Source organism: Dunckerocampus dactyliophorus, chromosome 2, assembly GCF_027744805.1.
Source record: "Dunckerocampus dactyliophorus isolate RoL2022-P2 chromosome 2, RoL_Ddac_1.1, whole genome shotgun sequence".
Taxonomy (NCBI): domain Eukaryota; kingdom Metazoa; phylum Chordata; class Actinopteri; order Syngnathiformes; family Syngnathidae; genus Dunckerocampus; species Dunckerocampus dactyliophorus.
This window is the reverse complement of record NC_072820.1, coordinates 20,031,438-20,059,343: the sequence shown is the minus strand read 5'-3', so window position 1 is coordinate 20,059,343 and position 27,906 is coordinate 20,031,438. Positions and strand designations below refer to the sequence as shown.

Here is a 27,906-nt window from a genome sequence, read left to right as displayed (position 1 = left end):
TTTTGTGACACACTTAAATGTTTTCATCTTCATCAATCAGTCATTTTAATAATAATACTACAACATTGAAGAGTTGCTGTGAAGACAGAGTCAGAGGAGTGTTTCTGAATAAAAATAATTTATTTACAGTGGCATCAATCATAAATTAACAAGCAGCGTGGACAAAAGCAACATTAGCATTGACAACTTGCTTCATTAAACAGCATCAACATGGAATTTTTTTTTTTTTTAATAAACTGTGAACCGTGTGCGTCAATCATGTAACTTTACACTAAAGTGTAGAACAATTTTCAAAAAGTACAGTAAAATAAAATGTTTTTTAGCCTGGGTTTAATTCTCTGACGCCAAATTAAAGTTTATAATTATATAATTCCATCTTGGATTTACAATCATCACTTTATATATTTATTTATTTACTTGTCAACACAAGATGGATGAAACACTGTCGTCACAAACGGACATGATAACGTTTTTTCCAGCTAATCTATTTTTAAAGACATTCACTCTGCAAATGAAACGTGTAAATGTCACACAGACTCACCCACTTCTAAGGCATTATTATTATGCTAGCTATTTAGCATCAAAGTTACGTGCATGAAACAGTATTCTGCAGCCATAAAAATATCATCTATCAAGTAAGAAAAGTAGTGTATTTATATATATTTCAATACATACGTGCACTACGAGAGGCTTTACATCCACTCACAACATCTGAATGGCTTTCCTCATTAAGTCTTTGGGCTTTAACCACCAAAAAAAACAAAAAAAACAACAACAGTTGAAGAATCAGTGCTAAAAGGCTAACAATTCATTTCAGTGTGTCATCATTCAAGTTTATACAAAAAGCCTGTGTATCATTTCAGGAGCATCAATAGAAGAGACAAAGATAGCTGAAAGCACCTCAAACAGCTAATGGACATGCTAGTATTCGTCCTCAAACGTACATAACAGGGGTGTCCAAAGTGTGCCCCAGGTGCCTTTTGCGGCCCCTATTTATTTTTAATTTTTTTTTTAATCAGTCCTTGGCATATTCTATGAATACAGCTGCTAAAAAAACAGCCAAAATGATGAAAACAAAAGCACGTAAGGAAAAAGCTAAATAACCCAATCCTAATAACACAAAACTGACGTGCATGCTTTTTTCTTTAAATATATATAACATAAGCGTTTCCCATATGTTGATTTATTTGTGGCGGCCCACCAAGATTAAATTGAGACCGTCACAGATAAATTTGGTCCTACCTTTTTTTTAAAAAAAAAAAAAAAACTTTTACATTTTTTTTTTTAATCACAAACCAAAAAGGTCCGTTTTACCCATCCACACACAAGCACACACCTAGTTGGAGTTTTTGAAAATCTCCACTCTGTCTTGCGTTTTGAGTCATGGCCAATTATGCGAATTACACAATGACGTCATGTCGCCCAACCCAACGCAATGCCACAGATAGATTGCACTCCTGTGGGAAACACTGACCTTTGTTGCATATGCATTGGTTTTAGCAGTTTTTTTTTTCTTGTATAAAATGAAAAATATCAAAAGATAATATCTTATATCAAAATGCCCCACCCACATCCTTTGCACTGAAAGCCGCCAACGGTGGAAAAAGTTTGGACACCCCTGGTCTATCACATTCCAGTTGGTATAGGTTCATATAACTTTGTTTGTTTTTCTGTCCAGGCTTTTTACATAAATGCACTCTTTTAAATTAAAACATTACACTTAAACCTTCTAGTGCCATTTTAAGCCTGCAGCGTCATTGCGTCTTGTTGTTGAAAATCAAGTTTTAATGAAATATGGTTAAATCTCTTTGAGCAGTCGAATGGAGTCAATCACGTTGAAATGCTAAGAGGCTACATACTAACGTTGGCGAGTGACCACTAAAGTCAGTTAAGGCTTAGGATATGAGCTTATTAGTTTAGCACAGGGGTGTCCAAAGCATGGCCCGAGGGGCTTTTGTGACCCGCAGCTCATTTGTTTATTGTCCCGCAGCGTATTCTAAAAATAGAATTAAACATGGCCCACATCAGAACATTACAAAGAAGGTTTAGGGCCACAGTAAAAAGAAAAAGGTTATGTAAAAAAAAAAAAAAGTTAGCATAGCATAGCATGCAAATGTTGATCAACAGTGCTGACAATCGTGTTAGAGCGCCACCCAATGGAAGGTATATGCCACAGCTGCCCTAAAATAATGAAACTGAAATCATTTTTTATGTTTTGTAATGGTTAAAACACCAGTGCAGTACTGCTAAAATGCAATTATTGTTGTTAGGCATGAATGATCAAATTTGCTATTTATAAAAAAAAAAAAAAAATAGTAAAAGCACAATATTATTATTACATACTTTTTTCATAAAATGTAAGTAAATACTTGCATTCATGAACAGGGAAAAAATAGTTTACAAGCTGTTATCAGACAAAAAAAAGTTATTTGCTTATGTGTGAAAAAATGATTTAGTTGTTCATTTCCAAATGAATAACATTTTTGAAAGCTGTATGAAATATAGGTGTTATTATGTCAGGTGGTCTAATAAATGTGTTAAGCACTGTACAAGGTGTTGGATAAACAAAAAGCTGAAGAATATTGTAAATATCCTGACATTTTTCAGTATGCGGCTCTCATGGTAAAAAGTTTGGACACCCCAGGTCTAGCATGTATTCGCTTTCACATTGACTTCAACTGTCAGGCTGAAAGTCAAAAAGCGTGTACCATCTTTATAGAAATACATACAATAGATTACGAGATGTATTGACTCTGTTAGCAATGACTGAGTTTAGCCAACCAAATGGAAAGATATCATTTTGGTTCAAGTGAAGCCAGCAAAGCTTTTTCTACTTTTTAAAAGTCATAAAGTGATCATTTGAGGTTGAATCTTGTGTTTGTTGGCTTTCCACTCTGCATTGCTGCAAAGTAATACCACTTTAGGAAATATAAGATCTATTCTTACTGGTATTTACACCATCTGTACACCCCTGCCCCTTCTCATGGCCCAAAAACTACAGCAGTCGAAATATATTATTCTATTTTTAAGGTCAACAATATACAAGATAAACTTTCATCTACTTTAAATCTTATAAACAGCTATAAAAGATTTGTAGGAGCCTCAGTCTCACAAATAAAATGTGAAAATAACAACCACGTTGAGGTCAAATTTGAATTAAAGCTTGAGATCATCAACACACACGTTTATCAGAAAAACAGCGTCTTAATGAACAAGTTATATGTTTGTGTGTGTGTGTGTGTGTGTGTATTAGCACTAATACAGGATGTCCCTAAAGTCTGGACACACAGCAAAAATGCATATACAGTAGTATTAAATTATTACATTTTACATTTAATATAGATATAATATGACAAAAGGTTTGTATTTTATTTTATTATTTTATAATATGTTTTATTTATTATTTAATTATTTTAATATTATTTTTTAAGTATTCACAAATTATTTATATATGAAACATTTTTTAATCTATGTGTCATAATATATGTCCAGACTTTAGGGGCACCCTGTGTATGTAAAGGGAATCAGCTTGTTTCCTTTAAGTCTTTTTTGGTCAAGACGACATTTGGACCTTTTCTGGATGAGAGTCAAACTAAGCAGGATTTTGTGTCCAGAGTCAGCAAAAGTTCTAGAAAAGACAAAATATGCTTAATGAGTTTTTTCTTCATGTGAACGAACAGAAGAAGAAAGAAGAAAGTTCAACGTACAGAGTTGATGTCGGCCTCCTGTGTCAGCATGTCCATTTCTGCCAGCTGATCCAAGATCAGACTGCTGTCACTCACCTGCGGGACACATTCAGTCAACGTCATTCATGACGAGATTCGACTTTAACTAAGTCAAAGTAAGTCTGTGTGAAGGGAAACTGTCATGTCAGACTGTCATCGAAGGCACCACCGCACTCACTCCAAATACAGTCGTCCCTCGGCACTTCACCATTTAATTTTCGTGGCTTCACTATCGCGTTTTTTTTTTAAATATAAGAAGTCATGCTGTGTTGTGGTTGAATATGGCCTATTATTTGTACAAAAATATGTATATTGATGCAAATTTTAAATACTCTTTGCCTAAATTAAGCATTTTTCGCAGAGAAATGGTTAAATGAGCTAAAATACAAATATAAGGCATTTAGAAGATGTATTCAAAGCCGCTGTGAATGATATTTACTATTCTACACTGGTCACTAGGTGTAAATAATGTTACTGTAATGTTCGGTGACACACACACACACACACACACACACACACACACACACACACACACACACCAGACTTGATCATTTGCTACAGCTATAACTATGAAAATATTCCATTTATAAATAAGGAACTTTGTGGAAATTCATTTATCATGGTCAGGACTGGAAGTAATTAACCGTGATAAATAAGGACTGTACACTGTGTTGTATTTTTACGGATGAAGGTCTTATTAAACCATTCCAGGTTGAGTTCACATTCAGGTGTGGTTGTGGCTCACCTGCTCAGAGGTCATGGCGGTCATGGGGGTCATGTGACCTGACATGTGGTTCGTGTTGCCTCCCCTAGGGGTCATGTTGTTGTTGTTGTTGTTGTTGTTGTTGTTGTACATGCCTCCAGTGGTTTGTGAGGAGAACTGCGTTTGTTGTTGGTACAAGCTGCAAATAAAAAGCCATAGTAATAAGTAACATCATAATAATAAAAATAAACATTAAAACGTGTCTTTTGTACCCGTTGCTGGTGTTGGCAGGCTGCATCCACCCGTTGAGGTCACCACCGCTGCTTGAGTAGCCTGGCGCCCCTCCTTGCATTTGGGTCTGGTTCTGCTGCATCACAGCACTCTGGGCCTGCACCATCCTGGGGGACAACATGCTCTGAGGGGTCCCGGAAGCACATGAGAAGCCTGACGCGGCGTCCTGATGTTGCTGACTTATGCCTGAAGGTGGGACAGAATGAATTGCATACTTATTTGAAAACATGTACATTATTCATGAATTGTATCATTTTTAAAAATCTCTATGTATACAGGTACGTTCTTTCCATAGTTTGATACGTTGCGTTTTGATGCAATACTCGTTTCGGCCACAAGAGGCCAACATGCGCCACAGTCTCATAAGAAAACACTGAGTAGTACACACTGACACCTGTCAAGTTAACCAATACCAATTAGAACAGGGGTGTGCAAAGTACTAACTGATCATTAGACGTATATTATTAGTACACTAATTTGCTTTGTCACCTACCACACAAAACTAAGATGTGGATGTTTGTTCAGATAGCTAATGTAATGTCCAGTGTATATATTGAAAACTGCATAGGAACTGGCATAGAAACAACTTCAAACAGGATATTATTCAGTACCATAACTGGGGGCCGGGTAGGAAAACTGTTGCGTGTTGCTTTGAGACAGACGTGAACTGGGGGCAGCCATGTTGACAGCCATCATGGCACGCTGCTGGTGCACGTGTTGTTGTTGCTGCTGGCGTTGGCGCAGGTGGTTGCTGAGGTACTCGTGCTGACGTTGAGACAATAACTGAGCGTTGAACGATCCCTGGAGAGACACACATGGTAGGCCATTATAATAGCTCCATTTACTCCAAGCACAGCATTGCTTCTTCTTTTTAGTCACATCAAGTGTTTTTGCACAGCCACTTGTTGCTAGGCATAATTCTCAGTGCTCAAGCCTAACTACAAAAATGTGCATTGCCAGCCACACGTTATTCTGTTGTATGACAAACTAGGGGCTGATGGTGTCCCCTGGAAAAGAACAGGAAGTTAGACAAACTTTACAATGTAAGAATTATTAAACTTTATTTAAATGTACTGTAGTTACTGCTCATTCCTCACAGTTCACACAGGAGCAGACTGACCTGGTTTGGAACGTTGGACCTGAGAGGTAGATTCATGCTGGACATCTGGTTCACCATGGGCTGTCGGTTCTAAAAGCAAAAGCAAATAAAAGTTGACATTCACTCATAGAAATTGTCTTCTTGGAAAACAACAGCACAAGCATCCGGAATATTGTCTAGGAATTATTTGAGCGTAGTACCAGCTGGGCCTGCAGTCTGTGCTGCAGCTGCAGCCTCAAGTTGTTGGGCTGTGGAGGCACTACAGGGTTCGGCCCGCCAGGTCTCAAGCCAGCCGATCTGGGCCCAGCAACTGCAGGCATTCTCATCATTGGGGGGTAGCCGATGACTCTCTGTTGCCCCATGTGGGCACCCATAGAAGGGCAGAGGTAGGAGTCAAGAGGCATGTCGCCATAGCCCGACTGAGCGGTGTAGTGTTGACTGTACAGAGGCGGCTTCATGGAGGACGCAAGGTCAGAGGAGCTGAAGAACTGGTCCTGGTCTGACAGAGGACCCTGACAAGAGGATGAAATATTAAATATTTGCTATAAAAACATTATTTCATGATGTTACACTGGATTTTAATGTGGAGTCAAAAACATTAATGTCGCATTTCCTTAGCTCCGTCCTTTAGGTACCCTACAACTATGCTTGGTACCTCAACAAGGTATTATTTTAAGTGGTATTATTTTGGTTGCCTTTCAGTATCTGCCAAAGTAAAGAAAAGTGCACTGCTTCAATAATATACAACTAACCTGTCCAGCCAGTGTGGGGATCCCTAACATCTTGTCAAGTTCTTCCAGTCCCTCATAGTCCTTCAGCACTGAGCACAGCTGGTTCAGAAGGGTTCCTTCATCCGCTGGACCTTCGGACCCCACCCCACAGCAGCCCATCCCGTCTTCCTGGGGGACGTTGTATGACGACCTGAGAGATTCAAAGCAAAGTGTCCCAGCAAAGTTACCCATAAGAATACTGTGATGGAATCATGGCTCATAACAAAATAAGTCAAGGAACGACTCCCTAACCTGCTTTGGTTTCCATAGTGATACATCATCATCATCCTGTCAGGCCACGGAGCCGTCTGATTGGACTGTGTGCGCTGCTGAGGGTAGGTGGAGTTAGCCATCTCCATTTCTGATGGACAAAAGCAAAACATTGAAGAAGGTACAAAATAAACGTTTCGTTATCTAGTGGTGGTTTGCGCTCACCGCTGCCCATCATCTGCATGTTGACCATGGATCTAGATGGGGGCACACTGCTGCCCTTAGATGGTACAGCACTGTTCATGTTGGACACCATACGGCCTGGTCTGACACCTTGGACCATGACTGGTGCTGGGATGGCTCCTCCAGGCCCCTGGGGGCTCCAGTCATGCTGCAGGGAGCCCCGTACTGGCCCACCACCCAACATGGCTGAGAACATAAGAGTATATAAGTTTATGCTAAAGTGTAATCCTGTTTCAAGTTGTTTGGTTTTTAGCGTCCTCACCATTCTGGTTGTTAGCTGTGCCTGCATAGCTTCCCATCATGCCTTGCTGCTGAGGTAAAGAGTAGGGGTTGTTGTTCCTGTGCTGTGGTAGGAGGGACCTGGAGGGACCAGGGCCCATAGCACCATCTAGGGAGACGCTTCTCGCAGGAGGAGCACCACGAACTGGGTGGCCAGGCCGGGTGCCACCTACAGTTGTTTGAAGGTATCAGATGGAGGATAAAAATACTTTGCCTCAATGCAAGCAGACCATAAAAAAACAACAACCACACAACCTGATGTACCTGCAGTGGAGGGGAAGGCGCGCTGCTGAGGTGGCGGGCTGCCATGGCCACTGTCCATCATCTGCAGGATGTCGCCAATGATGCTCTGCTTCTCCATGGAGAACCCGGGCGCTGCAGAGGAAGAGGAGGAGGAAGTGGGCGTTGGGCCTTGGGAAGGGGGGTGCCGGGGGAACAGCTGCTGCTGGCCACCGCCCTGAAGATCCTCCAGAAGCTCCTCTAGCTCGCTGGTCTGAGAGCAGCCAATGCAGGAAACCGCGTTTACATACTTTAACATAGTCATACCTTAACAAGTCAAGTTTTGTGATGCACAAGCCATACACCAGTATATATATATATATATATATATATATATATATATATATACATATATATACACACATATATATATATATATATATATATATATATATATATATATATATATATATATATATATATATATATATATATACATATATATATATTTTTTTTTCCAAATGACACAGAAATGCATGCTTACTTCCTGTGGCCGTTTCGCTGATGAATGAAATAGGGCTAAAAATACACTGTTGTCTCAAATAATGAGGTCATGTGTGATGTACAGTAAGTTGCACAGTCACAGCGCTGTTTAGTGCACGCTTCATTCCCTACTGCATGCATTTCTGTGTGTGTGTGTGTGCGTGTGTGTTTGTTGTACAAGCCTCAAGCCTGCAGGCTACAAATTTTAGCCTTGTATGTGTAATTATTGTACTTGTGTTACAGACAGACAAATATCAAGTGTAGTTGCACACACACTCAAAGCATACTGTAACTTGCAGTCAGCTTGTCCTATTTCACATAACATATGATATGATGTGTTGCTAGTGCACACATGTCATGTGTAGTGATCAGCTTGTCAAGTTAATATTGTGTTGTGTTCCTTTCTCCACCCTCTTTTAAACAGCTGGCAACATTCTCTCTGCACATGTCAATCATTAGAGCTTGTTAATAGGAGCTGTTAACTTGAGTCCACACATCAAAGTCTTGTCAAGCGACACCTTTTCAGGAGAACTTTTTTAATGACAGACAAGCTAATAGAGCCTCAATCATCTTCTCTTAAAGTTAGCCCTTGGTGACCAATGACTGAGCTTAAGTCAACACTCACTGACCTGGTCAGCCACGTTGTAACCTGCGTCTGGTTTCTCCGTCTTAATGTTGGGCAGCTTCGGGCCATCACCGGTCTCCATCTTGATGGCTTTATCCAGGATGCCGTTATCGTCACGATCCAGTAGGTAACGGAGTAAAACGTTGTCCTTCTTTTTGGGGCTCTCCGGATCCTGTTTGAGTCCCAGCTCACACAGGGTGGTCATGTTGTCATCCGTGGCGGACTCAGGGCCAGTGGGCTCTTTCCCGGTGGCCTCAGCCGTCAGCTTGGCCAGCTCCACGGGTGAGCTGCTGTTCTGCAGCAACCTGTGCAGAATTTTATGTTTCTCCTTGAGCGAAGTGGAGTGGTTGTTGGGTCCCACCCCTAAACAGGCACCAACCCCCCCTAGGCCGGCCAGCTCTTTACAGTTCTGCTCGTCCCCCAGCGGAGACGAGCAAGGATCTGCAGGTTCCAATTTGGTGGTAAGGAGCTGGAGCAACTGGGTGTGGCCTTTGGTGTTCAGAAGGCGGTCTGGGGTGTCGCCCAGCTCATCCAAGCTTCCATTTCCTTCAAAGCTGTCAGGGTCCTCGTCCCTTCCATGGACCAGCTCGCACTCCTGACTTTGGGATGACAACAAGGCCTGCTGCTCCACAAAACGTCCAAGCACATCTGCCTCTAAACTGAGATGGTCCTTGTCCTGACTGCTGGGAAGAGGGCTGTGCAGGTCAGAAGCTTTACTATCAGAGGAGTCGGGATGCTGGCCCTCAGCGAGGCCCTGTGAAGCTCTATGGCCCTGGCTGAGGGCCTGCAGGGCACCAAGCGGGTTGCTATTGAAGCCGTGGTTGTTTGCCGTACTGCTGCAGACGGACACTGGTGAGTGGAGGCCACCAGCAGGTGAGTATGAAGCAGAGGGGTGTTGGGGGATTTGGGGGCTGCTACTGCTGCTGCTTGCTGCCATACTGGGACTGTGGCGATGGCGAGGGGATAAAATGGCACCCTGTGCCCCCGAGGTGATGCTGGGGCTTCCCTGCGGGGTTAAGGGGCTGCCCAGCTTGAGCACGTGGCCGTTTCCCTGTGGCGTGGGGGCTCGGCCATAGCCGCACGCAGATGTGGTGAGGTGGTTGGTGATGACTGTGGCGTCTGGGCAGGAGCCGCTCAGGGTGACGGGTTTGGCCCCACCCAGGGAGGCAGTCACAGCCATGGTGCTCATGTTCTCCCTAAAACAAACACACTTAAAGTGAAGACGTGTTCTAGTAAGAGGCTGGTGGACCACACAATGTGAATTATAAACCGTGTTTATAATACACATCTACAGTATCTATATTGGCGTCAGTTAGAGAAGAACAGGTTCTGGCGTTTAAAAAAACAAAATGCTTCCTTCAGGAATTGTTGTAAAAGACATTTTTAAATGAGTGCTGACAGTATTCTGCAGGCAGAGCATAAACTTGAGCTGTTGAGCTGGAGTTGAATGTGTTCAATGTGAATCTAGCATTAATGCTAAAAGGATAAAAGGTTTGCCACTCCATCATCATGATTCATTTTAAGTGAAAGTGGGAGTTTATTACCATGCACGCTATAACGTGATTTATTCATAAAGTCACTTTGTGATCTTGTGACCATGGCAGAAGGTCTAGAAGTGACTTTGGATCATAAATGGTCCTTTATGCGATGATATCTGCAGCACATTTTACAGACGAGAGCTTTATCTTCAATCAAGGCTTTGAGGACATGTGAGGAGCAACCACAACATGTACACTGGTGTAAGGTGGAACGATTATCAACGTGCATTAATTATAGTTGAATTGATTATGAAGTTTTAAGTGTTGTTCTACCTGGTGAGATTTGAGATCAGGAAGTGACTTGACTGACAAAGTTAACTATCAAGTTAACTCAAACATTTTTGTAGCACATAAAGCTCTGAATGTGAAACCTTGCAGTGCAGCGCATGTGACCTGACAGCCTGATACAAAGCATCATCTTCCTGAGAGAAAGCGACAAAGTTACCTCTGCAGGATGTGCAGCGACAAGTAGAACTGCGGTTCGTTGGTGGCTGGCGACCTGACCAGTTTGCTTTTAGTGTGAGCTGACACCACGGCGCCATCCGACAGTGAGAAACGATACAGGGGGCTGAGCGCCTGGCCGTTAGTCAACACTGAGAAGATGAAGATGAGGTTGAGATATAACAAATGAATAAAACGTCAGCACAACCAGTGCTCCTCACCTTCTTGCTGGTGTCTCTTGGCGAAGGACATGTCGCCATCATTCTGCAGGTGGAACCTCTGGATGCAGCGCCGTACCAGGTCCTCCCACCCCAGCTTCATGGAGGCCCGCAGCAGGCTGGTGTCCAAGGATGTGATCTTACCTGGGACAATAAAATAAAGAAATGCAATCTGCATCCAAGCCAGATGATTTTTTTCAATCTGATATTACAGATTTTTACTGTTTTAGTTTAAAACGCGGTGCATTACATCTTCCACATACCTTGAAGGTCCTGGCGCGTTGTGAAGCTCTCATACGAGGCCATGGCACCTCTCTCCTTCACAGGAACTCTTCTGGCCACACAGATGAGACATGACTGCAGATCTGTGTGTTGAAGAACTTACGTTAAAAGAAAACAGTGACTACATGAACAAAGCAGCACTTGTGCGGACGTGTTTTACATCAACAAGATTCGTGGAAGTGTGGTTTAACAACTTGGCAAGGAGCTTGAAAACTGGACCAGCAGCGACCTTTCACCTTGAAACACAGCAGTTAAACACAAGAACCCTACATGCTGGCCTAAATCTGTCCACCAGATCTCCTCCAGCTGTCCAAGGAGACATCAGCACAATATCTGCTTGTCAGATGTCTAAAATTAGCGCGTCAGACACTTTCTTTTCCCTCGCGTTGACGTGTGTGTGCTCGCGCACATGTGTGTGCGTGCGTGACAAGATGGGGGGATGACGAGGTGTCGTACACTAATTAGCCTTTCCCAGAGGATGGGAGGACAAGCAGAGAGAGTGGTGATGAAAGGAGGACGGGACACAAGAGAATGTGAGAGTGGGGACAGTTAGAGTGATGTGGAATCAAGATGGAGACAAGAAGAGAGGCTGGAAGGCAACAGGGACAAGTACAGACAGAGAGGGGAGAATCCACAAAACAAACACCAAAACCGATGTTTGAAACTAAGCTGGACAGATCACATGCTCATGTGAGGTGCCGAAGACATCCATACACTTGGGGTACTTCAAGTACCTTCTCCCTCCTCCCTCATGGACTTGGGCTCGGAGACGGCGAAACACTGCATGGTCTCGTACTTCTGCTGGGACGCTTCGTGCTGCTCTGACGCCTGCCGCGCGTCACCTTCCATGTGTGGGTTAACTAGCATGCGACAGGTGAAGGTGTGGCTGTTCCTGCTTGCAGAATTGCCGTTATGATGATTGACTGGACAAAACGAAACAAAAAAATAATGCAGATAATTGATTGATCATCTATTATTGTGTAAGATTCTGTGAGAATTCTCTAAATTAGGGATGACCAAACTTTTTCCACCGTGGAGTACAGTATATATCATCGCTTATGTGCATGGCTCAGATCAAGGGTACCCAATTGTTACATTTTGAGTAAAATTTCAAACTCGTGGATAGACCTTGGTAAAGTTATAAACACAAACTTCAAACATTGCAAAACACACACCCAACATACCAGAGCTCGAGACATCTTCCATTTCCCATAGCAACCCTCCGAAGTTCACTCTTTCTTAAATGTAATGTACATAACTCGGTGTCCACTTTATGCTGTTATCTCTGCATAGATTTGCCTTTTGTTAGAAAAGTAACTTATATTTGAGAGAGTATGATAAAGTAAATAAAAATAAGTGACAAATCTAGATCTTGAGTTAAAGCTCTGAAAATTTGGTAAAAATCATATGTGTACACCGAGTTATGTACATTACATCTTCCAGAGTGGCACACAAACTTTCTTGCCATTCTGTAATCTGTGAACACATTGTCCTACTACTGTTTTATGTTACAGAGAACAATACAACACACATGCAGAAAGTAGTTTTTTCAACTTAAATGCATTATAATTTCTAAATAAAACATTTGTATCATTTGTAAATAAATTACCATTACAAGATTCTGTGATGTGGTGTCATTTTTTCCCCTTTTAACAAATGGCTGAGTGACGTGTACGGAAAGAGACCGGATGTTTTTTTCACACGCATCACAAATGCAGCAAATTAACTTGGAGCTTAACATCATTCCGGGAGGCTTGACGAAGGAACGCCAACCGCTGGACATCGGTGTAAACACGGCGTTTAAATTGAAGTTGCGAGCGGCATGGGAGCGATGAATGACAGCTAGCGAACACATCTTCACTAATGGATTGTGGATGCTTGGGCTAACGTGTCTGATGCACTGTTCGAGCTTTCACTAAAGCCAGCATCATTTCTGAGGCGCCGCACGGCAACGAGACTGACTGACAATGACGACAGGGAACCTGGCGTGTTTGATGGAGAACTTGCCCCGCTGTTCATTTGGGATGGACTTTGATGGATTTGTGGATGAGGATTGATCAAAAATAACATGAGTACATTGTTAAATACTTCAATAAAGTACAACCGAACTCAGTTTTGCGCTCGCTGGCTGGTAGTAATGATGAACAATTTTGCCCACTTCGCGTGTTTTTTTTCGCCGCTTCGTGCACATGACACGAACGGCTACCTACGGGGAATAAAAACAACGGCTGTCAAAACAAGTTACACTGCTTGATAAACACAAAATTTTTAACTCTCCCGACAAAAAAAAATCATTTCAAAAGTGCAGAAAGATCTTCTCCAATATATATAAAAATGAAAAAATCTTACCTTAGACTTGACAATGGTTGTTAAACCGCCGATTGCTCGTTGAATTGAATGATGCTGCTTCTCCGAGGTCGTGACTGAACGTACATAACGCTGACACAAAATGGCGGACACGACGACACATTCCCCTGCTGAATGCGTATTTGACCAATAACCGGCGGAAGGATACAAGTTTTGTTTGGCCCAAGAAGGCACTTTTTATTTTCTAATTGAATATTTACTAGCAATACGCAATTTACGCTGTGAGCTCGAAGTGTACGTACATAACTGGCTGGACACGAAATTTGGGTGTGTTAGACTTTTGTTCAAATAATCTTATTTTACTCTTTTATACACAAAAAATCACTTTAGTTGCAGAGTTGAGTAATTATTCCATGAATATATACCATTGTAATCATCATGGGGTTTGTTTTTCCATGGAATTATGTTCTTCAAAATTTTCATCAGCAGGCGGACACGAAGGTAATGTACTTTTCACTAATGATTACACGACAGTTGTTTTTTTTTACACTGAGAATATTTGAATAAAACACATTAGAAACCAATTTCAGACATCATTCTTTAATTCTAAGTAGAAATCATGACAAAATGATCAGAGAAAATATTGTTAATTTCACAACAAAAGTAGACATGCTTTACATGTAACATTTCAATGTCCAAATATAGACACTTTTTTACAACATAGCCGTGCTAACGCAAAATAAAAACATGAACAGGCTTAATTTATGGTTTGGTAAGCTTCCTCACTCTATAAACGTCAGAGTGATAGGGATAGTACACATTGTTAGAACAACAATTTCAAATACTACTCAAGTGAAGTTGAAGACAGCAAAGGGTACCCTTGATCTGAGCCATGCACTTATTAATTAACTGTGTACTTAATTGTGTCTCCCAAGCTTAAGGCAGGCTCTTCTGGTGGAAATACGCCACGGAAAAGACCAGCAACATCATAGCTCAGAGAGATGAGAAACCTACCAATATTGGCAGCACTTTTGGTATTAAACGTTTAATTAACACAACCGTCATTAAGGATAAAAATTGGATACTTTAGCATGTTAAAGCATCTGCTCCTATGAAAGGGACAGCAATATCTAAGCACAGTGGTCTTATTGTTTTATTTGTTCTACTTCTTCATCCCAATAAGCCACGTTTTTATTTATTGTTTCATTTAATTCTTGTTTTTAATCATTTTATTACTGTATTGCATTGTCCTTCATGTGTCCTGTGTACAGTGTGAGGGACGTAGGAGTTAATTTAGCTATAATTTAGTAATTTAATTTATAATTTAATAAGATGCTACTGACATCAGTCACACTGTAAGAACGGAACTCATACATATCCTAGGGACCACAAACATTGACATTTAAAATTTTTCTCATTACATTATGCCTTTTTGCACATTTTTCAATTTTTTTGGAGAATTTTCTTGTTTGATTGTAATTTTTAGAATAAGCCGCAGGCCGCACTTTGCACATCCCTACTCTAAATTCTGTAAGTCACGCTAGTGTGGGCCATTGACACATTATATTATTATTCATGCTAATGAAGGAAGTAATTCCAAGTTAACAAACACAACTTTGCAAGGAACTGGAAAATGTTTGTATAAAATCAGCATGACATTAGCATCGTTTGCTCTCAGCGTGGCCGACTGGTTTGACAACTTTGACGGTTGATCATGATGCAGTTGCTGATAATCAAGCTGTAAGTTCAGATCACTGATGCTGCAGGTGTGCTTTGTTTACCAGTTTCACAAAGCAAATCAACTAGTCTCCAATACTGCAAATCCTCACAACTCTGTTTGCCTAGAATTTCAGGCTAACCCTAACCAATAATCTCTAACTTTTTTTTTGTTTGTACTCACCGAGGCTTTTGGGCAGCAGGTTCTTGATGAACTCTGCGTGATCACCAACATGCAGCACGCTGTACACGCTGGTGTTCATCAGCTCCTCCTGCTGGCAGAGCAGATACTGGCTGACGTTCTCCGACACAAACACAATGTTGCCCTCCATGTTGACCACAAAGAAGAACCCGTCCAGTGCCTTCGAACCACAAAATAAAAAGGAGGTTAGGTTTCTCTTTCACCATAAAACTGATATTGAAAGATTATCATTCTATCCTAACTACTTCTGGTACACTGATAAATGCAATGGAACACACGTGAACAAGCAGGCTGAGGACCACACTCAAGAGTATCCAGTGATACCCCAAATTTCACCCCATGCCCCCTCACCAAGCTGACCCAATAAAAGCTATGAAAGTAACTGACTTGAAATTGTTCAATAAATCACTTTTAGTGCAAAAAAACAATGTTCCTGGGCCTGCACCCTCTGCCTTAAAAGGCAGCCGCTGTACCATTCACCAGGAGCTGACAGGTGAGTGGGTGAATTCTGCCATTTTATTCTCTTATTCTGCTGCGTGATGTCAACCGTTGTGGCAACAAGTGCAGTGCCAGATTCCTTGTTTTTTTTTCTTTCTCTGCAGCCTCAGGCTGACTTGGTGCTCTATGCCTCATGACAGCAATGCGCATCTGCCGAGAATGCGCCCCCTTGAATAAAACGGGGCCCCACAATCTACGCACAGCGCATGGGAGGGGTGGCTCTGATAACACTTAATTTGCTTTGTCACCAATAACCAAAAGCTAAAATGTGGATATTTTCTCCTTCCACCCACCCCACTCAAGTGAAAAGTAAATAGAATAAACAGTAGAAGAAAGCTGAGGGCTGAATTGAAAATCACACACATCAGGCGGCATTGCGGCCGCTGACATCTATAAATAGTGCGCTAGCGCTTGTGAGCAGTCCCTCTCCTTTTCTAATCTGCTTTTCAGGGAGGTATTTATACCTCGCCGGGTTCCATGTTGTACGTCACCACACAGCCGTGAGCGCACACTCCAGCAAGCCTGGTGACGCCAGAGGAACTCCTATCTCATTGAGCATGACTCCATTTAGGGACAGGAAGGATCCCACTAACAGTGACCACATCCAGCAAGTCACTGACAGAATTGTAAATTTCATTTTAGAAATCAGTGTGCTATGCCGGAGTTGGGTGTGAGAACGTGACCCCAGCGTGACAATCACAGCGTGGCGTGTGTGATCCTGTGCTCCTCTGCTGTGCTATGAATCCTCATCACATGCTAACAGTGATTGGGCCACTCACCTCCAGCATCATGGGCCCGAGAGTATCTTTATCAATGACACCATGCCCTGTGGACGAGATGTCTGCCTTTTGTACTTCTTCTGTGTCGGCCACCGGGGCTTTTTCTGGAAGAGGAGGTAAAAGAAAACATTTGTGATGTCCCCTTCCACAAATTGGAAGCATGCTAGCTAAATGTGAGCAATCGAGAATCAAAATTGATTCTGTGGCAGCCGTGTCACTGACAGGTAATCACCCATCTCACCCAAAGGCCACATGAGCCATTAAATTCCATACTTTTCAGCAGGTGTGGTTACTAAAACTTCTTAAACTTCCGGCATCAAATGTAGAAATGACTAACTATGCTCTGGTATGCAGAAGAGAAGGCATGACACATCAATGATGTGGCGATGAGCATGTCCAATGCTCACAGCATGAGACTGTACCCTCATTAAACAAATTAAAGTTTGGGGGAAAAACTTTTTTTTTCCCCCTCCAGCACACCCTCGCCACCCCGGCCAAGAAATACTATGCCATTTAACATGCTCCTCCAGAGATGAACTGCTGTGCTTGGATCGTCATGTGGCTCACACTAACTGACGCCCTGTGCTTAGCTGTGAGGCAAGTCGTCTGCCATTGTGTGTGTGTGTGTGTGTGTGTGTGTGCACGTGTTGGGGGGGGGGCCAATGTGCAGTGCTTCCCTCACACACACACACACACACACACACACACACACACACACACACACACACACGCACGCACGCACGCACGCACGCACACCCCTGCCTGTGCTGCTGGGACGATAAGCCTTCGATGGCCCCATTAGGCCACATAGCTGGCATTCCTGGTGTGGGACCAAAGCTAAATGTCTGTGTGATGGCCATGCTGATTGGAGGGTGTTTTTTAATGTTTTTTTTATTCACTTGGACACTTTGGGATCTACCGTGAAATAAAGTAACAAGTGACCTGTTGCTGCACGCTACAAAAAGCTACCATATCCTATCTAAAAATGATTGTAGGAGCAAAAAGAAAAGGAGAAGAAGCTAATGTGAAGTAAAGAAGGGAGGAAGAGGATGAGGAGGAATGGAAGCTGATGGTTGTTTGCTAGATTGTGCAGACTTTGTATCACCATTACGTCATTGTGGAGATGTTACATAAAAGCCTCCGTCTGTCTCATCGCCATCATTTCTGTCATTGGAGTGTCATACACACACATGCATGTGAGCGCACACACACGGACACACCTTGCTCTTTGATCTGCCTGATCTGCTTCACCGTCTCCTTGAGGATGGCACACTTGTCAGGCTTCACGTTCAGGTCGTCCATGTCGTTGATGTTGGCGAAGATCAGCTCGGCCAGCTCCTCTATGTACTTGTTTTCCTGCTCCCGGTTCCTCCTCTCCGTGCTTCTCTTGGGGCTGCAAGACAAGATGAGAGGAACTTCCACACCAGAAAAACAAATTGCTGCCTTCTAGACACACTCATTGTGAATTTATATCCTATACATCTGGGGTCTCATACTCCTGGGGGCCGCTGGAGGTAGAGTCTGGGTAAGACTGAGCCACATCAAGTGCTCACTTCGTCCGATCCATTCCAACCAGACTTAACAAGTACCGCAAGGCATGCTGGGAGCTAGCATCACTCCCGTCGCTGAGAGTGCTTTCCCAGCATGCTTTGCAGTACTTTTGTAAAAAGTTGCAAAAGTACTTAGAGTTCACATAGTTGTTTACTATTCCCCGTAGTAGTTGCCTGTGTGTGTTTACTTACCTGTAACATGTTGTGCTGTCACCGTGTTTATAGTTAGCATTCTATCATTTGACTCCTCCCCTGTTCATGTCACTATGTGACAAGGTTACTGGGAGTTTGCTGTTGGCTTGTGTTTGCCTTAGCAAGTCCCTCTGGACTCACCCAGACTTCACAGGCCACACTTACACAAAATATGGTCCACGAGTTTGACACCCCTGCTATTACAAATAGATGGTGATAATAAACATTCCAAACTAGTTGTTGACCAAACAAATGAAGGAAAATAAGACTGACAGTGATGATGGCTGTGGTATTGTAGTAGAAGTTTGTCGTGAAAATAATTGCCTCACCTGGGCCCGAGCAGGTCTGACGGACAGTCTTTCCTCTTCTGGGACTCCCCCCCTCTGGTGAGCTCCGGGGTGGAATGCCCCCCGCCACTATTCATCTTCAGAAGATATCAGCACCTGCATGGAGTGAAAAAGTTTCACCGAATAAAGGTGAGGTCTTCTGACGTCGTTCAATTTGGAATAAGTGCAAAATTTGGTTTGAAAAAAAAAAAAAGAAGAAGGTTCCTCCAGTGGGCAATAAGTAAGACCTCCACAGGCATTCACTGCAATCAGTGTGATTGTCACGTATCATCAAAGATGACTCATGAAGACAACGCAGCCTTGCAATATAATATTCTTACAGACAGTATGTGGGAGGTCTTGTGGGAATGCAGTAAGTGTCAATCATTACTTCAGTTAGTAACAGAGGAACCAATACTGCTTCATGTGTGCAAGCTGACAAAGTCTTCAAATGATGAAATTGGTTGACATATAAAATGATTAAAAAGAGAAAGAATGTCAGGGGATTTTTCACTAAAAAGTCACAAATGCAATCGAGACCCGCTCGTTAAATGGCAGACCAGAGGAGCGTGGGCCTTTAAGGCTCCCCGAGCGACCACAGCGTCACCTGACTGTTACATAAGAGGCGGGCTGTGGGGTTAATGCTGAGAGGAGGAAGTCAGAAAAGAGGGATAAAGGAGAGAGAGGAAGGGAGAGGGTAAGGAAGAGAAAAAAAACAACACATGGACAGGGAGCGAGGTAATGGGGATGAAGAGAAAGGCCTTGGTCCAAGTGGGAAACAGACGTAAAGCGGGTGCAAGTGCAAACGTTGTCAAGAAAAAGAAAAACAGCAGGAGGGTCATCTGTCGCTCTTAATGAATAATTACGCCTGCAGGAGGGGGGAGTGTGGCCTCGTTACTGGAGGAGGAGAGAAAAGGATGCAGCAGATGAGATGATGAAAGAAAGGGCAGAATAGGGGATTTTGTGGAAGTGAGGAAGTGGGAATGGAGGCAAGGATGTAGTTTAAGCTGTAAAACCTGCTCTACAGTATGTGCTTGCATCTTTTTTTTCCCCCAGGAGCAGATGCCTTCTATAAAGAGAAAGTTGAGAAAGTAACTTCCAGTTAGCACATAGCGGAGTTCCAAGTGAAAGAGCAGTTGGCAGAACCTGACGTTGACCGCTGAGAAAGGCTGGTCATCTACTCTGATTAATTATTTTTCAGGTTATTTGCTTAGCCTTCTGACTGTCACGCACATTTGTTTTACTGATGCTACACCGTGTGCCTCAAAAACTCACCATAATCCATAAAGTGTTTGTTGTGGATGGGTAAGGAAAGTATATCGGGTTTGTGTGTTTACCACAATCACTGACTACACCGTTAAAGCTATTTAACATGCTGCCCCTGCAATACATTTTTTGTGGCAGGTGTTGCAGAATGCAAACTTTACATCACTCTCACAATTGGCATACAAGTTCTGTTTGGGTTTGGGTTTGGGTTTGGGTTTGGGTTGCTGCTGCACGCCTGCGCAGTGTGAAGGAAAGGGGGAGGGGGACTCTACCAAGACGTTAGTGCAGGACACTACACTGCAAACAAGAGTCTCCAAAGGCTGCAGGTGGTCATAGTATGAGCCACAGGTGATAGTTTTTTCTAACTGAAAGGCATTGATCGGCATATGCCGATCACATGCTTTTCCACAAAAATCGGCCAATACTGATCGGTGGCCGATCGATCGGAGCATCCCTTGTTAACATCCATAAAGTATCACATTTTTGTGGAAATCTTGCTTCTCTGACCCTCTCCATCACAAAGGTTTGAGTTGCTCTGTACACAGATGTCCACCCACTCTGCTTTCTATTAAAGCCTAGTCTTCTGGGAGCTGCTGTGACATAGTCCCTATGATTACCATACAGTATTGACCCGTATCATTACAAACCTCAATGTCCCTCACTTCAGAAACAATTGGAATAATTCCGATAGTTCAAGACTTACGGCAATTTCCAAATAGCATTGCAAATCCTATTCCTATTATTTGGATTTTGTAAATGGCCTGCGGGCCGTACTTTGCCCACGTCTGATGTAGGGGAACACGTGGTGTGGTGTGTGTAGAATAGAAGATGACTAGGCAGCTGTGTTGAGTCCAATAGTAATGCAATGAGGGGAGGCAACACTCCCCTCACTCCCCTCAACTTCAAAACAATCTTGAGGCGGGATGCAGAATGTGCCTGCAGGGTCAACGTAGCCATTAACAAATTAAAGCTAGAGAACGACCTGCTGGAGTGGGCATCGTTGTGACTCTGCATTGGTTTTGTTTTTGTGCCAAACCACATATAATAGTATGTTATGATAAGGTTTACTGCATGTATGAAAGACTAATATTGTGAAAACTTCACTGTCAAATGACAACCATTTAAGTTCCCTTTACATATAACTATATTTAATAGGTCATTGGACACCGACAGTATGATTCACGACGTTTAAAGTAACAAAATGAGGGCTTATTTGATAGTGTGTAAGACATCAACAGTAACACAAAAAATCTTCACGGCTGCAGTGCTTTGATGGGACTGCAGTGTCATCTTTCATTTACACAGCAGCCATATTTCAGGTGTTCAGCTTTATGTTGCACTGCTGTGGTCTCTACTTCCTAGTGTGGCCTAGGTGAAGAGGCAGGTGTCTCCTTACAGCCAGACAGGAAAAAGAGGGGAGGAGGAAGGCAAAAAGAAGAAGGAGAATAAGAAGGGGAAGAATAAGAGTAGGAACAATATTAACAAAGAAGAATAAGAAGAATAGGAAGGATAATAGTAAGAATAAGAAGGATGAGAGGAACAAGAAGCATAAAAAGAAGAAGAACCTTTCTTTCTTTCTTGAAAAAGCAACCCGACAACCTTTCTCCCTCATGAGGACACTAAAGTAACATACTTTTCAGGAGAAATGACAATAAGAGTCTGAAAGAATGGAGGCTGATGAAGATGTCGGCCCTTCCTCGTGTTGGCGTCTAAGCTTCTGTCAAGGCCACACTTTAAGCCCGCCAACATAAAGGAGATTTAATACCCTGCTGTGGTGGGATTAGGAACACCGGCTTCTACCGTGCACGCCCAGGGACCTGCAACATACACATGGTGTGTGTTTGTGTGTGTGTCAAATAATGACAAGACATCATCAGTGTTTGATGCTGCTGTGATGCTGCTCTCATCCAGTGGCTTTATGGTCAATGACTGTTGCCGGGGACAACAAGCATTACTGCAGCTGTCGTTTATCACGGTGAGTGTGGTGGTGAGTATCCCCGCCTGTCACAAGGGAGATCGGTGTTCAATTCCCAGACTGGAAGTGAATGCTCTCAAGGGCTGCAAGTAGAGCACCTCGGTCAGTCAGTAATGACTTAGCTTGGGGTGTGGAGTGGCGGTCAAAAACGTCAAGTGCTGTTGAGCAAGGCATCAAGCCTTTGGAGGTATGGCACAGTTAAATATCTCTCTTTGTAAATTAAACAGAAGGAGAGCTCTGACAGAGACCAGACCTCCAAGGCCAAACAATAATGTCAGATAGTGGTAGATTCCTCCTTGCAATCTTCGCGGCTTCTGTCTGAAGAAAGACGGTTGAACCTATTGTAAACTTGCCGTTAACAGAAGTTACAGAAAGAAGAGTCCTGAAGATTGCACTCCATTATTTTTGATAAGGTAATGATACAAGGAGGTTGACAACTGCCAAGTGACTGAAAAAGAACAAGCCATGGTCATAAGGGTATGTCTCAAGGATTGCAGTTTCCACCAACCGGATCAGCATTAAGGAAATCATTATTCCACAAAATGTCATAAAAATGAATATATGTTACACTCAAACAAATCAGGAAGTCACACGCACACAAATAAACCAGTGGTCATGAAAACATTAACTTGCGCTTGGCAGTAGTAAAAAAAAACAACAAAAAAACATGGAAAAATCTTTGCCCTCTTCACCTGGCAGCAGAGTCCTTTCTGCTGAGTCGTTGTCAAAGCTTACAAAGACTCATAACACTGAAGTGGAAAGCAAACACTTTTGTGTGGGCAGCCAGGAAAGTTGCCTTCCAAGCACAGATTCCAACCAAAAGCACACACCACCTTCTCAACACGTAAACGCTAAGCAGGGCCATAAGCAGAAACAGCTCTTAACTTTCTGCATGTGCAACGTCATCTTTCTTTAATCATGGATGCCATGTTGATTGTGTGAGCGCGTGAAGAAGTCTCACAAAAATGTAAATGACAGCGTAAAGAGACTGACATGAGCCAATAACAAATACTGGCGGCCCTTGTGTTCCAACGTTACGTGTTAGGACGGACTCCCATAAAGTATTAATACTGTGCAAAAATACAAAGAGAACTAGTTATGCACACAGTGGAAGAATACATAGGCGTAATAATACGTAGATGCGCGTTGTTTTGTACTTTTTAGTTGTTAACTTTTAAACTTTAACCTCCATTATGTCTCCCAAGCAGGGGGACAGACTCTTCTGTGTCAAAGAAAAGGAAAGTGAAAGTGAAATTACGTGTCGTAAAATGCTCAGAAAGAGCACATGAAAGGATCTGCTCCTATGAAATGGACAGTGATAATTAAGCAGTGTAGTGATCTCATTATTGAGACTTCCTCCTCCTAATAAGCCAGTTTCTCCCTGCCTAACAACACCCCTTCCAGTGTGCAAGACAACCACAGGGATAAGAGTAGGAATTGTTAATTTTTTTTTCTTGTATTTAATATTTACATAATATTAATATATGGATTTTTATTACTGTATTGTACAGTATATGTCCTTCATGCATTCTGTGAGTGCCTTAGGTGTTCATTTAGAGAGAAGTTGAGACTTCTAAACACTAAAACTCCACTAACAACTCTGTCGTAGGAACAGAAATCATACGCCGACTGAGGACCTTGTGCATATAAATGCAAAGTAATCAAATTGTATAAATATCCTTTGAGGAATTCTACCGAGTCCCAGCATTTAAACATAACTTCAACAAAAAGTCGGTAGTACAACTGAAATAAATGTAAACAACCATTGTGGTATTTGAGATACAATCAGAAGTTACATTAACGTAATGTTATAAGTCACTGTAAACACAAAAAAGCTGTGCAAATACTGTACAACTTTGTAGCAGCATTACCAAGTGAAAGCAAATTTTACACCTGAACAAGGTGTCCCATTGCGGGCTCAGAGCTCAAACTCCACCTTTAACCCTTAAAGCTGATAGGTTTATTGCTGGTGCCTGTGAAAATTAGCATACAGTCGCAGCTGGACAACCTCAGAGGACGCTTGCAGCTGTGCAGAAAAGCCATTTAACACCGGCTAGCTAGCTTGTGGGTGAACAAGTGAAAATAAGCAGCCATGTTGCCTTCTATTTTAAACTAAAAATAGACAAAAACAGACTTCAAACAATGATTTTCCAATGGTGAAGTAGCCAAAGAGCAGCTTCAGAACAACAACAACAGAAGCCATTATTTGACTGGTCAGACCTCAGAGCAGTGCTGAGTGCGCACTATTCATTCAGCCTGAAACCACAACTCAACTCATCTCAACCCTCAGCCAACACATGGACATGTCCCCACTGAGACACTGTCAACAGTATATCCCCACAATGCAGCGAACAAGACCTGGAAACTTGACACACACACACACACACACACACACACACACACACACGACAGTTCAAAGTCCAAGGCAGTCAGACAAATCAATCAAGTGTTGAACATCCCAATGTATCGGTCATGCACTAACTACCACCACAAAACATTATTTCTAGCTAAATTTCCCTTTCAAAGATGTAAATTAATTGACAGTAACATATTGTCATTTAAATGTTTCATTAAATACGTAAAACAACATGCTACAAGTATTCGGACTACATAAAAAACAAAATTCAACACAATATTGCCATATGCATTCACAGAACAGAACAGAACATAATAGAATAGAATAGACAGGCTTACCAGTGTTTAGATTAAACCAGTCCATGACCTGTCCAAAACGAACCAACCATTCCATTACCAGTATGACCAACTGGTTTCTTTAACACACACACACACACATACACACACACACTCGCAGTCCACACAGCACTTCACAACAACACACACTCACTCTGTCCACGGCTTTCTCTCTGTGAGACTACCGCTGTGTGTGTGCTTGTGTGTGTGTGTGTGTGTGTGCGCGTCACCTCCGCTAATGACAGCTGACAAACTACATGCCACAAATCCTTCTCTCTCTCTCTCGATCTCTCTCTCTCTCTCTCTCTCTCCTGTCTGCCCATCCCCTCCCCCATCATGCTCACAAGCTCCACCCACAACACACACACACACTCCTCCTACCTATTAGACACACACGCTTCATCTCAGCCAGTGAGAAATGCTTCTTCTCCACACACTAACGACATCTCACATCATCGCATCCTTCTCACAGACAACAACACATTAATCATGTTTTATTTTAAAAACCAACACTTTGACACCAAGGTGTGCTTGTTGGCTGTATGAGGACCTAATACTCACTACAAGCTAATGGTCCTGCTTATTGTCACAATGATTATTGGTTAACTTGCTTGGCTTACCAGCGTTGTGCATTGTAAGAAGTTCCTGACAACGATCCAGGATTAAATGTATGCATCTGTTTTCGCAACCTGTCGGAACCCAATCTTACCATAGAAAGCTGGACCCTGGCCGACAATAACAAGAAAACCTGCTGCGTTTCCCAGACTCAGAGACCGAGACCAGCGTGGTGTCTCTGCAGGTCCGCAGAGTTCCCACTGTCTTGGTTTCACACATTGACAGTTTCACCAAAAACTTGTGTGGTTTTATTTGTACAGCTGAAGCCGTGTGGAAACACGCTACGAGCATCCACCTGCTATAAAGGGTGTCTCAAGTCAGCGTCAGGCCGGATGTCACATGTCCTCCCTAGTGAGTCACATCTCGTCTCAGGACTTCTTCCTCTGTCAGAAAAAAATGGCTTTGAGAAGAAGCCTTTTGAAAGATGAAGGTCATGTTGCAGAGTTTTATGAGGTCCTGCATCAAATTGCTGAAGAAATTTCACTGCAGGACGTCTATTGACTCCCTCCCCCCCCACAAAAAAATAACAACTTAGAATCTACGGTTAGTCACATCGTGCGGTCTAAACAGTCATTGAAAAACTTTCAGAAGCAATGCTAAAAAAAGACACGTTTGGAAATAAGGGCTGCTATTTTATTGGAAAATAATACACTGTTAAAAGCCCAAGTTTTTGCATGTTTATGTTGTTTTATTATGTTTCACCGAGTGTTTCCCAGTGGTCATTGAACGCACCATAGTTGTGTGCTCCAAGACAGTATGAGAGTTATGTATAACTTTGTCCTATGCTGCCAAAAACAGACTTATATTTTTCCCCATCGTTGTTTCCAAATGCTGATGTTTGTGGATGCATAAAAATGAGCACTGATGTTATTATGTCTGTGTTGAGCACTGAGTTCCTATTGAGTTCCTATTTTAGGTTAATTCATGCTAGCACACTGCTTGTCTCACACACACACACACACACACACACACACACACACACACACACACACACACACTAAACAACATTCTCTCTGGGAAACTAACTCCAGGCTCATACTAATGGTGAGTCTGTATTCATTTTGTGCTTTTAATTTGACGTTGTTGGAAACTACTTTTCTAAGACTTTTGTTCGGTGCAATCAGGCAGAATGTAACGTGCAGGGCTTTTATTGTGACGACCGGAAGTGTGTCGATGGTAGCCATCTTTTAAGCTTTCACAACTTGAGAGGTTATCTTAAAGACCCTCCATTACATTGTGCTTGTGTTTGTTTTATACACAACACATGAATAAACAGTCGGGGTGTCATGAGACAGCCGACTCACGAGGCGAGATTATGCACAATATTGGGTCCACAAGAATGAGACGAGGCAAGATTTTAACATTCATTTTAAGAAAAGTACAATGAAACTAGAAAAGCACTCGGAGAGCGTAGACCACCGCCAAGCTCCATAGTTCCCCCATATTGTGATTTACACCATAAATATTATCTCCATATTTATATTCCTTGACCATGAAACTGTACCATTAACAATGGGATTCATAATGATATTAGATATTACAAAAATCGCATTTTCTGTAATGGCAGTTTTCTTCTGGATATAGCTTTTGAAGATACAACAAATCCGTTGGCACACTCCAGATTCCCCAGAGTCTTGGCTGTATATAAAATGGTGTTTGTTGCATGTCTATCGCTTCATTTGTTGTGTTCCTATGATGAAAATTCCAAAAGTCCTCTATTTTTTCCATATTCTGGGTTATAGTATCCAGAATTATTCCATTATCTGAATCAGTCTTTGATATTTTTGTGGGTCCGGGCCACGGGGGCAGCAGTCTCAGTAGGGAAGCCCAGACTTCCTGGTCCCCGGCCACCTCTTCCAGTTCCACCGGGAGGACACCACGGCGCTCCCAGGCCAGCTGTGAGACATAATCCCTCCACCGTGCCGAGGTCTGCCCCGGGGTCTTCTCCTGGCTGGAGAAGGTGTCGAGACTAGATAGATGCCCGAGCCACCTCAACTGGCTCCTCTCGATGTGAAGGAGCTGTGGTTTTACTCTGAGCCCTTCACCGATGACTGAGCTCCTCATCATCTCTCTTAGGGTGAGTCCAGGCACCCTACAGACAAAACTCATTTCAGCCGCTTGTATCCACGATATCGTTCTTTCGGTCTCGACCTCTCGACCCATAGATCGACTGGTAAATTGACAGCTTTGCCTTCCGGTTCAGCTCTCCCTTCACCACGATGGTCCGGTACAGCGGCCGCAGTGATCCGCCTGTCGACATCACGCTCCAACCTTCCCTCACTCGTGAACAAGACTGCAAGATACTTGTACTTGAATTCCCCCACCTGGGGCAGCACCTCATTCCCAACCCCGGAGAGTGCAATCCACCCTTTTCCAACGGAGAACCATGGCCTCAGATTTGGAGGTGCTGACTCTCATCCCAGGAGCTTCACACTCAGCTGCAAACCACCTCAGTAAACGCTGAAGGTCACACCCCGAGAGGCTATCAGGACCACATCATCTGCAAATAGCAGAGACGAGATCCTGAGGCCCCCGAACTGGACCCCCTCGACGCCTTGGCTGCACCTAGAAATTCTGTAGCATGAAAATTATGAACAGAATCG

General features: G+C 42.8%; 1 protein-coding gene across 3 annotated transcripts in view; it reads right to left on the bottom strand.

Moving 5' to 3' along the window:
* Positions 1–111: 111 nt before the first annotated feature.
* Positions 112–27,906, bottom strand: part of LOC129177180 (nuclear receptor coactivator 2-like) — a 35,801-nt gene continuing 8,006 nt past the window's right edge. For 2 of the 3 annotated variants that reach the window (XM_054768018.1, XM_054768019.1), the window contains exons 4-24: positions 18,760–18,873; positions 17,909–18,081; positions 16,689–16,792; positions 15,394–15,571; positions 11,921–12,109; positions 11,168–11,269; positions 10,908–11,048; positions 10,691–10,838; positions 8,712–9,903; positions 7,585–7,813; positions 7,304–7,489; positions 7,024–7,227; positions 6,841–6,949; positions 6,571–6,739; positions 6,019–6,330; positions 5,840–5,908; positions 5,331–5,520; positions 4,701–4,905; positions 4,471–4,627; positions 3,708–3,782; positions 112–3,628 (exon numbers count right to left, since the gene is read on the bottom strand). In XM_054768018.1, the coding sequence (XP_054623993.1) occupies positions 3,617–3,628; positions 3,708–3,782; positions 4,471–4,627; positions 4,701–4,905; positions 5,331–5,520; positions 5,840–5,908; positions 6,019–6,330; positions 6,571–6,739; positions 6,841–6,949; positions 7,024–7,227; positions 7,304–7,489; positions 7,585–7,813; positions 8,712–9,903; positions 10,691–10,838; positions 10,908–11,048; positions 11,168–11,269; positions 11,921–12,109; positions 15,394–15,571; positions 16,689–16,792; positions 17,909–18,081; positions 18,760–18,854 (4,239 nt within the window). In that variant the 5' untranslated portion in view covers positions 18,855–18,873 and the 3' untranslated portion in view covers positions 112–3,616. Of the gene's footprint in view, positions 3,629–3,707; positions 3,783–4,470; positions 4,628–4,700; positions 4,906–5,330; positions 5,521–5,839; positions 5,909–6,018; positions 6,331–6,570; positions 6,740–6,840; positions 6,950–7,023; positions 7,228–7,303; positions 7,490–7,584; positions 7,814–8,711; positions 9,904–10,690; positions 10,839–10,907; positions 11,049–11,167; positions 11,270–11,920; positions 12,110–15,393; positions 15,572–16,688; positions 16,793–17,908; positions 18,082–18,759; positions 18,874–24,691; positions 24,963–27,906 lie in introns of those variants that run through there. The other variant, XM_054768017.1, reaches the window with a different exon arrangement.